This window comes from Ixodes scapularis, unplaced genomic scaffold (genome assembly GCF_016920785.2).
Source record: "Ixodes scapularis isolate PalLabHiFi unplaced genomic scaffold, ASM1692078v2 PGA_scaffold4__175_contigs__length_147842914, whole genome shotgun sequence".
Lineage (NCBI taxonomy): Eukaryota > Metazoa > Arthropoda > Arachnida > Ixodida > Ixodidae > Ixodes > Ixodes scapularis.
The window spans coordinates 14,560,429-14,572,823 of record NW_024609879.1 but is presented as its reverse complement, the minus strand read 5'-3'; the positions used below and the strand labels follow the sequence as shown (position 1 = coordinate 14,572,823).

At 49.6% G+C, this 12,395-nt stretch overlaps 1 protein-coding gene across 1 annotated transcript; it reads left to right on the top strand.

Annotated features, from left to right (window-relative positions):
* Window positions 1-3,438: 3,438 nt before the first annotated feature.
* On the top strand, window positions 3,439-8,200 carry LOC115309191 (uncharacterized protein K02A2.6-like). The gene is made up of 3 exons (XM_042293390.1): window positions 3,439-5,892; window positions 6,541-6,936; window positions 8,158-8,200. The coding sequence occupies exons 1-3, from the start codon at window positions 3,746-3,748 to the stop codon at window positions 8,198-8,200; spliced, it is 2,586 nt and encodes an 861-aa protein (XP_042149324.1). The 5' UTR covers window positions 3,439-3,745.
* The last annotated feature ends 4,195 nt before the right edge of the window (window positions 8,201-12,395 follow it).

Genomic DNA, 12,395 nt, shown 5'->3' with positions numbered 1-12,395 from the left:
TTGGATTTTTACTATGAAAATCGGCTGCCCTTGAATGCTACCTTGGGTTTTTTAGAATGCTTAAAGCCCATAGATTGAGTTATGCCAATAAATAGACGATCTCAGAATCCACTTGAGTGCCCCTTTAAGCTGTTGACGGAAATCAACGTCGTTGCTGCAAATCCTACAAAGGCAAAGGATCTGCAGAACGCCTTTTTGAGCTCCAGCACTGGTTTGCCCAGGGGACGATGCTGCACCCTTTTGTCCAGGACACCACACACCAGACGGTCCCATAGCATGGCTGACAAGGTCTCACCAAAGTTGCAGTGTTCGGAGAAGCGGCGTGGGGCGGGGACGAAATTCGAGATGCTTTCTCCAGGCTGTTGGCTGCACTTATGAAACGCAAAGCACTGAACAATCACTGACAGGCACGGTGTGAAGTGGGCGGTGAGCTCCAACACAATGTCCGCATAGGGAGTCCACTGGCACACACAACGAGCATACGACAGAGTAGATTGTCGGTCCACAAAGGCTACACGGGACTGCGCATATTGGGGACTCCTCGACGATGTTGAGCACAATGAAGAAAACGTTTAGTCGCTCCTGGTACAGGGGCCATGTTTCAATCTTTTTGGGTCGAACTCTTCGAGATGTCTCGGCCGCCCTTTGATGACAACGTTAGGCTCGTCTTTTTTCGCCATATGCTCTCGTCGTTGCCAAGTTGCCACGAAGCTGTCGTTGCTCAAAAAAGTGTGGTTGCGTGCCTCGGAGTTTGAATTTCTTCATTCTCGTTGTTGCCCAAAGCTTTATTCAGGCGGCCGACTTGGCCGTGCAGAAAAGAGGAGTTAGACAAGAGACACGTGGTTTACGACGAGTTCCCAGAATGACAAACGGTTCGGTAAAACCAGCTTGACTCGCCTTGGCTTGACTTCTGCCAACTCGCCGATGATGCCAGATGCACACACAACACTCACGAGGCAAGATTCCGTTTCATTTTAAGTGCAAGATCCAGGCTTTCAATGTCGCTACCAAGCATGCACGATCATGTAGTGTTAGCATAGTTCAGGGCAACATGCTCATGCTCATAGCTTCAGCTTCACTTGCGCATGAAGTAAATGAAACCATAGCCCCTGTATCCACTCTAATTCTCCAAGTCAGTAGTAGGCTGAAATTTATCCATCACTACAAGAAATTGGGAATGATGCTGAGAAGTCTGGGAGGGTCGTCGCATGTACGGAATTGACTGATCGACGTGCCGTTCCCTGCAAGATGATGTCCTGGGTTGGGCAAGGTTCGAGCATGTTGGATGCTATCAGGAACACGTGGTTACACAGGATCTGTGGGGACACGGCGGTCCCATTGACTGTGGCCATATGTGCCTGGGGCGTCACTGCTTCCCGAGTGCTAGCCAGTGCCAACCTCTGGAAGATGGTCACGAAACTGCCTCAGCATCCCAACATTGAGATACTGGAACTGGTAGCAGTGGTCTAGGAGAGCCAGAGGAATCACTGTAGTTGGATAGAAACATTGCAACAGATGCATCAGTCCTCTAGGCATAAAATATCTTACACCTTAGACGTATTATTCTCAAAATTGTAGATTCAATGGGGAAGCAGAGCAGTCAAAATTTCACCACACAGCTAGCTTGGAACATTTCTTGGAAACTTCACAGAATGGCAAACATTCTATAGCTTCTAAACATAGTATTTACAGTGCTAGAAGCTGGCACTCTTGTCTCGTATTTAGAAACAATTATTCAGTCATTTTCACCTAATCAAAGATGCACAATTGGGAAGATGATCAATCCAGTTGTTTTATTCACATTAAAACGAGTTAATGAATAACTTTAGAATGCTGACAGGAGCTATATCAGTTAGTTTTGAGTGACATTCAGTAAAAGGAAGACAAGTGAATTTTTTTTATCTTTTTAATTTTGTGAGTTTGAAACAAGATTGCGTGCATTTTCTAAGAGCTAAAAAAAACATGTAGGGATATTATTTCTACTAGTTCAAACATTTTTTTCTTTTTTTTCTTGGTTTTCGCAAAAAAGGGTACTTACTATTTTTATTGTGCTTTGGTAGCCGCTGGTGCTGCAACTTGATGTCCCAGGTGGCATTCCTACAGCGATTCCCTATGACCTGAGTGAGTCCTGGGGCAGTTCGGTTATCCCGTGTGTGTTTAACCGTTCAGCGGTCGCGGCGGCGCTCAAGATCTTCGGCCAGTCGCGTCGGAGGGGTGCGATCACTTGGCAGTGGTTTGCCTCACGACGAGCAAGTTGGCGATGGTTCTGTCCTCCGCAGGAGAGTATAGCTTTGCAGCGCCGACTCACTTTGTCACTGGGGTGGTTAGGTGCACGCAAGTCACCTGGCGAACCAAGCACTCTATGTAACACCGACACACATTCACAAGGTGCCTGATCACGTCGCCGACATCAGCCAAACGCCTGCTTGAAGACGCAGTACGTTAGTAGGTACGGTAGCCTGTCTTCAAACCGAAGCTCGCGGAATGCGTCTACGACGAAGATGATGGACGGCCTTCTCAACAGCCGGAGACGCTCGAACCAAGATCAATCCATACCACCGTGATAGTGACGGCGGAAGCGCAATACGGCATCCAGGATCCCTCGCAGACGTAGAAGTGAACACGGCAGCCGAAGATCGAGCGTGAGGGACAGCCAGAGCAAGCAAGCACTACCGAAATTAACGAAAGAACTGCAAGTGAGAACTGTGCGAGCAAGCTGTCAGCTGTAGTGGCGGAGCGCGGGAGGCTCGGCTTACGGATCGGCTTATGACGACGTTAGGTTGGCTAATGGATTTCGCCCCACGCTTCGCTTTATTTTTTCGTCAGAAACTAGTGAGCGCAACTTTCTATCCCAGTTTTTCGTTATATTTTCTTGTCCCAGCAGACAACACACACAAAAACAAGTGTTTCGCCGTGTTAAAATTGTTCATTGACGAAAACGTGTTCTATGTGCACGAGACGAATTTGCGATCGCAATTGTAATAGACATCACTTAAATGTCATTTTAGCTGTCGTCTGGCAGGTCCCATCGGTCCCATCATGAATGTCATTTGAAAACCTGAATGTCATTTGGCGTAAATGCCATTTTAGCTGCCGTCTGACAGGGGTATTAGATTCCTAAAAACAACACGCCTGGACTTCTGCTTATAGAAGATGACCTTCATTGTTAGTGAATAGCGCAGTGTTAGTGTTCAAACTTTGTAGTTTTTTTTTTTTTTTTTAACTTTCTGTTCTTTCTTTTTTCTTTTATTCCTCACACCCGTCTCCCCCAAAACAAAGTAGCAAACCGGGACAAAATACCCCAGGTTAACTTCTTTGTCTTCCTTTCTGCCCTTTCTTCCTTCCAAATAACGGGACCGAGCATACTTCGAAGCGAGTAGGTTTTGTCGGCGGAATCATCGCGTTTTTGCGTTCTTCTCTGGAGAGCGGTGTAGACAAGTTCGCATCTTCAACACGGGAGGGAGCCACCTCACCGAGGGGGGCACGAGTATCGCGCAAGCGGCTTGGGACCGTTGACCAATGAGAGACACACACACAGCAAGCAGCGTTACCTGCCATGTCTAGGCAAGCTCGTCGAACTCGAACTCAGTATTCGGTCTTCTCAGTTGTATTAACTAGTCGTTAATAAACGCTTTCATAACATGGTGTCAGAAACTGAACACGAAAACGCTCGCACGTGAAGTCAAGACCGATGTGAGTCGCACGGCGCAAGAGTGAAGGCAAGCGAAGACCGGCAGCGCAGAAAATGGCGGAAGAAAGCGGCACCGCTACTACGCAGCAGTCGGGCGGGAGTTCGAACGTCCAACTTCCCATGCCGGGAGGGGTCTTCGCAAGTTTGCTGCCTCCTCCGAAGCCACTCGACATGTCCGGAGACCTGGAGACATCCTGGAGAACATGGTGGGACGAATTTAAGTTGTTCTCAACCGCCACTGCTCTGAAGTCGCAAGACGCCGAAGTACAGGCCGCGACGTTCCTAGTCGTCGTAGGGGAAGACGCCAGACGCGTCTACAAAACGTTTACGTTCGAAAACCCAGGTGACGAACTGCGAGTTGAGAAAATAGCGGAGCTTTTTGAAAAGCATTGCAAGCCTGCTATCAACGTGAGCTATAGGGACTTTGTATTCGGCACACGGAACCAGCATGACGGCGAACGATTCGATGACTGGCTTACCGAGCTGCGTACGCTGGCGAAGCAGTGCGATTTTGGCGAGCTACACGACCGCATGTTGCGAAGTCGAATCATTCTTGGAATGACCAACAAGCGACTGCAACAACGCCTCATCAACGACGATCCGACTTTGGAACAAGTGATTCAAAAGGGCCGCATGGAGGAACGTGGAGCCCTACAGTTCAAAGATATCCAAGCTGGAGCATCGCCTGCCGTTGTACATGGACTCAAGTCCGAGACATGCCCTCAATGTGGATACTCTACGCACACAAGCGGAACATGTCCTGCCAAAGGTACGAAGTGTAAAAACTGTGGTCGGAGGAGACATTTTGCTCGAGTGTGTCGCGCGAAGAACGACCCACCGAAAAATAGAGCGTCACCACGGAAGAATGTTCGCAATGTTGAACAATGCAAATCTCCAAGTTCCAGCTGCGAAGAAGAGAAGTTGGTTTGTGGTCTATCCAACAGTGTTGGTGATGAACAGTTCTGGAGAGCTGAAGTCAGAGTTGCAGGAAAGGCAGTTGACTGCAGGGTGGACACAGGAGCAAACTATTCTCTTATGTCTGCAACGCAACTGCGACGAGTCACGAACCAGAAACCGCAAGCAGTCACTACGAAAATAGGTTCGTTCTTTGGCCATGTCAGCAAAGCGGAAGGCCGCATTATGCTGCCAGTCGCCCATGGCAACCAGAGTACCGACGTACAGTTCTACATCGTGAAACGGGAAGTACCCACAACGATAAGCGGTACCATTGCGGAACGACTGAACCTGATCAAGCGAGTGGCGTCAGCGGAAAAGCACTGCAACCAGACTGTAAAAGAACACGAGGACGTCTTCCACGGACTTGGTGAAATCAAGGGTGTCAAGTATCACATGAAGCTCAAGCCAGATGCTCAGGGTGTTACGCAACAGCCACGTACAGTCCCAGTAGCCATCCGAGACCAGCTGAAAAGCCACCTAGATGACCTCGTGCTACAGAAGGTGATTGCACAAGTGACAGAACCAACAGAGTGGGTCCACCCAATCGTGGTTGTGAAAAAGAAGGACAAACTCCGACTGTGCATAGATCCACAAGAGCTCAACAAGCTTCTCATGCGAGAAAACTACTGTATGCCTACACTGGAGGACATAGCAGCACGACTGGAGGGAGCCAAGTTCTTCTCGACGCTCGACGCAGCCACGGGGTTTTGGCAGATCAAGCGAGACACACCGAGTTCGTACCTCTGCACATTTGCAACACCGTTCGGGAGATACAGATTTCTCCGAATGCCTTTTGGCATATCGTCAGCTCCCGAGGTGTTCCAGAAGACTATGCATGTGGTGTTTGAAGGTCTCGACGGAGTTGAAATCATGGTCGACGACATTCTTATCTGGGGAAGGACAGAAGTGGAGCATGACCGTCGACTGCAAGCCGTGCTGCAGAGGTGTCGTGAGGTCAACCTCAGACTGAACAAAGAGAAATGCAAGTTCTCTCAAAGCCAGGTGAAGTACTTGGGACATATCTTGTCACCTGAGGGACTCTCGATTGACCCGACGAGAGTACAAGACATCCTTGCGCTCCCAAGACCATCAAATGTGGGGGAACTGAAGAGCTTCCTAGGAGTCGTGAACTACCTTGGCAAGTTCATCCCGCACATGTCCGACACAAGTGCACCGTTAAGGCAACTCTTGAAGAAAGAGGCGGCCTGGTCCTGGACAGAGGAGCACGATAAAAGCTTCACAGCACTTCGAACAGCATTGACTGTTGCACCAACTCTGCGGTTCTACGACAAGAACAAACCAGTAACTCTGTCAGTGGATGCAAGTTCCAGAGGAACGGGTGCAGTGTTGCTTCAGGAGTGTCAGCCAGTAGCCTACTCATCGAGGTCGTTAAATGACGCCCAAAAGAACTATGCACAGATCGAGAAGGAGCTGTTGGCGATTGTCCATGGATGCAGCCGATTTCACGACTACATTTTCGGGCAAACCGTTACCGTGGAGTCGGACCACAAGCCACTAGAGGCGATCTTCAGAAAACCTCTGAATCAATGTCCTCTCAGATTACAAAGGATGAGACTGACCCTACAAAAATATGACCTGCTGGTGAAGTACACTCCTGGTAAAGAGCTGTACATTGCAGACACGCTGTCAAGAAACCCTTCGAAGGAGGAAGAGTCGGAAGTCTTCGAGGTGAATGTCTTGGAGTGTCTCCCTGTAAGAGATGAAACACTGGAAGAATGTCGTCAAGCAATCAGCAGGGACAAGGATCTGAGTACCATGCTGCAGTATGCAAAGAGCCAGTGGCCGAGCAACAAAGAAGACATTCCAGGCCCGTTAAAGACATATTGGCCGTACAGGGATGAAATCCATGAGGAGGAGGGCTTACTCTTCAGGTCGAATAGACTCGTCATTCCAGAAGAAATGAAGAGCAGCATCTTGGCAAGGCTTCACAAAGCTCACAGCGGAGTAGAGAAGACGCTCCATCGTGCTAAAGAAGCTCTCAACTGGCCTGCAATGCAGAATGACATCAAGCAGGTGGTAGAAAATTGCAGTGTGTGCAAGGAACACAAGCCGAGGCAACAGAAGGAGCCACTGGTGAACCATCCAGTGCCAACCGCACCCTGGCAGATTGTTGGAGTGGACTTGTTTCAGCACTCGGGACACCACTACATTGTGTTGGTGGACTATTACTCTTTTTTCTATGAAGTGCACCAGCTTCAAAGGTCCACTGCCAAGACAATAATCAAATGTTGCCTGGCAACGTTTGCTGTGCATGGTCTACCTGTCAGGTTGGTTACTGACAATGGACCACCATTCAACAGCGCTGACTTCAAAGAGTTCTTGCAGCACCGAGGAATTTCACATGTGACATCCAGCCCGTATTATCCTCAGTCAAACGGGATGGCAGAGAGGGCGGTGCAGGAGTCGAAAAAACTCATGACCAAGTGCAGTTACGGAACGCCAGACTATTACGACGCCCTACTCGAATGGCGAAACATTCCCAGGGATGGAGTTCTAGGATCACCAGTTGAAAGGCTCATGAACAGACATACTAGGACGGAAATCCCTACACATCCATCTCTACTGCGAGGGACGAGCACAGGCCCAAGCAAGGTACAACAGCGGCTGAGAGAAACAACAAACTCAGCAACGGTACTACAACAAAGGCGCCAAACCTCTACCCGAATTACACGCGGGAGAAGACGTCTACCTTCAAGATCAAGAACGAGGAACCTGGAAACCGGCTGTCATACTCGCTAGAGCCCCGCAGCCAAGGTCATACATTGTTCAAGACGACGAGGGCATACAGCGCAGAAGGAATAGCATCGCTCTTCGCAGGAGCCAGAGAGCGAAACAAAAACCAGCCCGCTACCGCGACACAAATTTTATTTGTGAGTGAAAAAGGGAGATGTAGGCAAGTTCGCATCTTCAACACGGGAGGGAGCCACCTCACCGAGGGGGGCACGAGTATCGCGCAAGCGGCTTGGGACCGTTGACCAATGAGAGACACACACACAGCAAGCAGCGTTACCTGCCATGTCTAGGCAAGCTCGTCGAACTCGAACTCAGTACTCGGTCTCCTCAGTTGTATTAACTAGTCGTTAATAAACGCTTTCATAACAAGCGGAAACATCAACATCACCCATAAAATTATCCTTCTCCATATCAGTTTAGCCCGCTTTATCCTTCCGACATTTCTTCCACTTCATTCTTTCAAGATCATCTGATGGGCTAGTTAGTTGAACACCTAGCTGATTGTTGATTGTTTTAGTCAAATTCATCAAGGATTGTGGTTTTCAATGGACCCTCTTCAAAGTGCATCTAGTCACATTGCTCCTCGTGGACGCGATCACAAACGTTTTGGACATCAGTGCTGGGTCGGTGTTTGGTGTGAACTCGAGTCCAATCACATGATTCTCGCTAGCAGCGGAAAGCTTTTGATGGGGGTTCTGCGAAGGCTCCTTCTAAAATGGTCAAAATTAAGTTTTCACATCTATAATTCCCGAGAGGAAAAGAGCCACACAAGGATACAACCAGTATTACTACTCTTAATTAAAGAGGTGCTAGAAGCGCTGTGTAGGTTCGTTAGAGTGCCTTCCTACACACGCGCTGGTGTGATGACATCTAAGCCATTTTTCCTCTCGGTCGTTTTTGTTTTTGGAAGGTGCACGCGCTCTTGCATCTCTCGGCACAAGCGACGAGCTTGGCTCAGTGCTTTGAAGCCATTTTTTACTCAAGTTTATTTATATGTTTGCTTCGGCGCGCGCTGGTCACACGCGGCGTCAAAATGTTGTCTTCACCCTAACACAGACAGACGTCGAGGCACCATATTCTTATTGACACGCTGACGCAGAAGCTCCATCTCCAGCACGCGTTTGTTGCTTTCTGTCGAGTTCGGTTGCTCATGCATGCCTGTGGCACGGCCACTCGATCCCCCCTGTTGGTGCGGCCTGCCGATATTTTTCCGAAAACAAAAGAGCGCGCGTGAGAGAACTTCTCCCATTTTCCGTGGGGGCGCTGCACATCGGTGAGCGGTCTTGTGAGCTGAAAGTACTCTGTTTCACCTTATGTTGTACCGCAGGAAAGGCTGTAAGCGCGAGCTCCTTGCTCTATGGCAGATCTCGGCGGCACAAGCTCTCGTGCAGTAAGGGCAGCTGTCAACGCTATGAGCTCGCGCTTCCAGCCTTCGCTGCGGTACAACTTAAGCTGAAACGGAGTATAGAGAAGGCGCCCAACGCGCTCTTGCTCCGCTACCCAGATAAAATATCTGCCTGTCATTGGCTTCGCCGATACCGAGGCGCTGCCGCGGTTGCAGAAGGCAGCAAAACTCGCTTTCCCCCCACCTATGCACCGCTGTGCTCGACGAAAATATCGTAGTGTCACTCTGCGCTCGCGTGTGTGGTTTGTGTTGCCATTTTGGAAGCTGTCGGAAACATAAATGCGTGTTCTAGTTCTGAGTGCCAGACGGCGATGAAATGTGCCAACTCCACTCGTGAAACAGGAAATCCTGCAGTTGATGAAGTACAATGAAGTCTCTTCCGAACTTCAGTTCGCACCGCTGACTTACAGTGCTGGCTACTTGGCCCTCGATTGCGAACAAAAGGTGACCATTTTTATTTGTAGAAATTGTCATAATTTCAAAGTAATTAGCTGACACATTCAACCTAGCAAAGCAATAAGAATTTCTCTGTGAAAGCAAGGAAGGCTAATGTGTAGAACCCGCTAAGCTTTGCAGGTGACGTGTCCTGAATGCAAGCTCAACTTAAGGGAAATGCATCGCATGACGGAGCATACCAGTCCATATTTAGCCTTGACCAAGGAGGACTCAGCTATCCACGACCTCAAGCTGTCTGGCTGTGCAAGCTCGTCTGCACCTTTGTCGAGAGGGCTAGTCGGCAGAGATTCGTGGTTGTGGAAGGTTTTGCAAGGACCTCTCGAGCGCTGTGCTTCCACACCTTATGGACTGCCCGCTGATGTGGTGTGTTAAATGCCGAGACCCCTACCACAGCAAAGAGCTCTGCGAGCTCTTTCTCAGAAAGCTCCTCAGGCCTTTTTTTGGTAAACTAAGCTGGTGACCTAAACAGCCCACTAGAGAATATATTGAGGCATTCGCGGAAGCTTCTTTCCCGAAAGGTACTCCGCTTCTGAACTATATGACTGCCTTGGTCTGTTTTTTTGTGAACAAAGAAGTTTATATCGCTAAAATTATGCACGCGGAATCCGATTTTATATTGTCCTTCACAGATGAATAAATGGCACAGCTCGCGAGTGCTCGAGCGTCGGTTAAAACCGGAAATCATACGGCCTAGCTATATCCAACTATAACTCCTATATTACAGTGGTAATAGAAACGGGGCAACAGTTACGGGAACAAGAAAACGGCAATTCGCTAATACTGCCAGCAGAATGCAGCTTTAACGCGCAGCCTGTAGCTGAGTGAGCTTTTCGCAGAAAGAGTCATGTGCTTTTATTCTACACAGATTTGTCACATCATTCATGCAATCGGGCACTCGTTTCAATTGAGACTTGCGGCTTCACGAAAAAAAAACACCTAAATAGCCACGCCGGGCAGGGCCGGGCGTACTGCTCCTCTCTCACTATATTTCGTCTTACCTTAGCATGGACTAACCGCGAACGCTGTGCTAGCGCGAGCGGCTAGCCTTTACTGCCATGACTGGAGCACTCGCTGCACGAGCGCTCATGCAGCCGCCGAGGCTTCCTTCGAAGCAACTATCTCGCGCTTTTAGCACGCGCAGCTAACAAGTACATACTAACGTGAAACGAAATATAAAGTTCCTCGATATGCTCCCCCGAAAGGAAGTCTATCTCTCACTAAAGCCCCTCGATATGTTTTCGTTCCTCTTTGCAAGTAGCGCCAAATGCGCGAGCGCACGTGGCCCAGGTCTCGAGCGGCACTTGGAAGCAAATGGCGGCGCAGCACTGAAATGAGCGGCCCTTGGAAGCGAATGGCGGCGGAGCACCCGCTCGTGGCACGTGTCTTGCGAAACCTCAGTCAGAGGTTTCTGCTGGGGGAGTTTTGTCGAAAAATGTTAAATTTTTCACCCGCACACGGATGGTGATAGACATCTCGGGGGCCGCTGTTGCGTTTGTTCTGAGCATTTCTTTACACACTGGTATATTTCAGCGTTTGTGCGGCAACAGAGGGATTTAAAACCTGCAAATAAATCACGGGTTGTCAATTGCTTCCTTCGGGAAATAGCAGACGCTCACAATTCAAGCTCGCGTTTGATTTCATGGCCCGCGGGACGCGATATCTATGAGCAAATCTACTTTTTTTTCCCCGTTCGGTTCCGCGACACATCGTAGCAGACGAACCCTTGTCGTCTGCTCCCGCTCCTCGCCGGCCCCACCGGAGCGAGGCATGACGGGATTGCATTTTGGCGCACTCCCGATTTTCTCGGTGCAGCGAGTGCATGCACACGTGGGGTGTCAGCGCTGAAACGAACTCGGAGAGTGCAACCACTCGTGGAGTGCCGGCCGAAACGAACCCGTTCCACGCTGCGAGTGGGCACGCGTGGGCACGAGTGCCGTGAAACGAACTCGCTATAAAACCCTCTATTCTTCAGATAGTTCAATCAGACGCCGCAGGGACTGTCAGAAACGGCAAATGCCGTGGCGGCGTTAAAGGGGTCATGAAACGCTTTTCCAACTTTTTCCTGTTTAGCTTTCCTCCTCAACTCATAAATCGCGCATTCCACCAAAAGAGTTAAACAAGACGAAAAAGGGGAGACCCCTCTTTCTCGCACTGTCGTTTGTGTAATCCGGACACATCCATTCTCCCCCTAGAAGATTAGCCCGTCGCGCAAAATTCAGACAAAAGTTGCTTTCCCCACCGCGTTCATTCCGAAGCTGACAGTGCTGTTGAAGCTACGTAATCGTTGGGCCAGCCACACTTGCCACGTGAGCGTGGCAAATGTGGCTGCAGAGAATGAAGTCAGGTGATGAAAGGGAGGCGGCTGATTGGTCCGGCAAGCGTGTAGCTTCCACCACAATGTCAGCTTAGGGGTGAAGGGAATAAGTGAGGTCCGGTTGCGTGTGACGTCAGTTTGGACCCGATGATGCGCTTTTGGGACCGCGGACAACAATGGTTGGCGGTACTTGTAAAAACACCTTTATCAAGGGGCTTTATCTCTCACCGATAACGAGCGCCACATCTGGCGCTGCGGGGTAAAGTAGAACTATCGCTCTCACCGGCGGAGTGGGGCATACGGCAGGCCGCTCCCAAGGGGAGTCCTAATCGAGTGGCCGTGCCTGTGTTATCAGCCATACAAACTCCACTCAAGAGGCTGAGCTTCTTTTGCAATATTTACCTGTCGCCGACCATAGGTGGTATACATTTGGCGTCACAAGACACCCTATTTGTTGCGCGCTGTTTACAGTGCGCGCTCAGAGCGAGCCCCTTCTTCAGACGACTATCTCAATGGGATTCAGGAAGCATTGTACAAGCTCCGTATTAGAACGCAGTCAGCAACTTATGCCTCAACTATGGCCGCCAGTGCATACTGAAACATTTCGGGCCTTAAGCCTGGTTCAGACAGTTGTGTTTGGCTGCGTTTGACTGCGTTGCGGCAGCGAAAAACCAGGACATCCGTGCTGCTAATATGGCGTACCAAGATGATTCCTTGAATTGGAGTCCACGCTTCATACAAAGCACAGATGTGCCGGTGACTCGCTTTCGGTTGTCGACGCAACGCAGTCAAACGCACCCAAACGCAAGCGTCTGAAC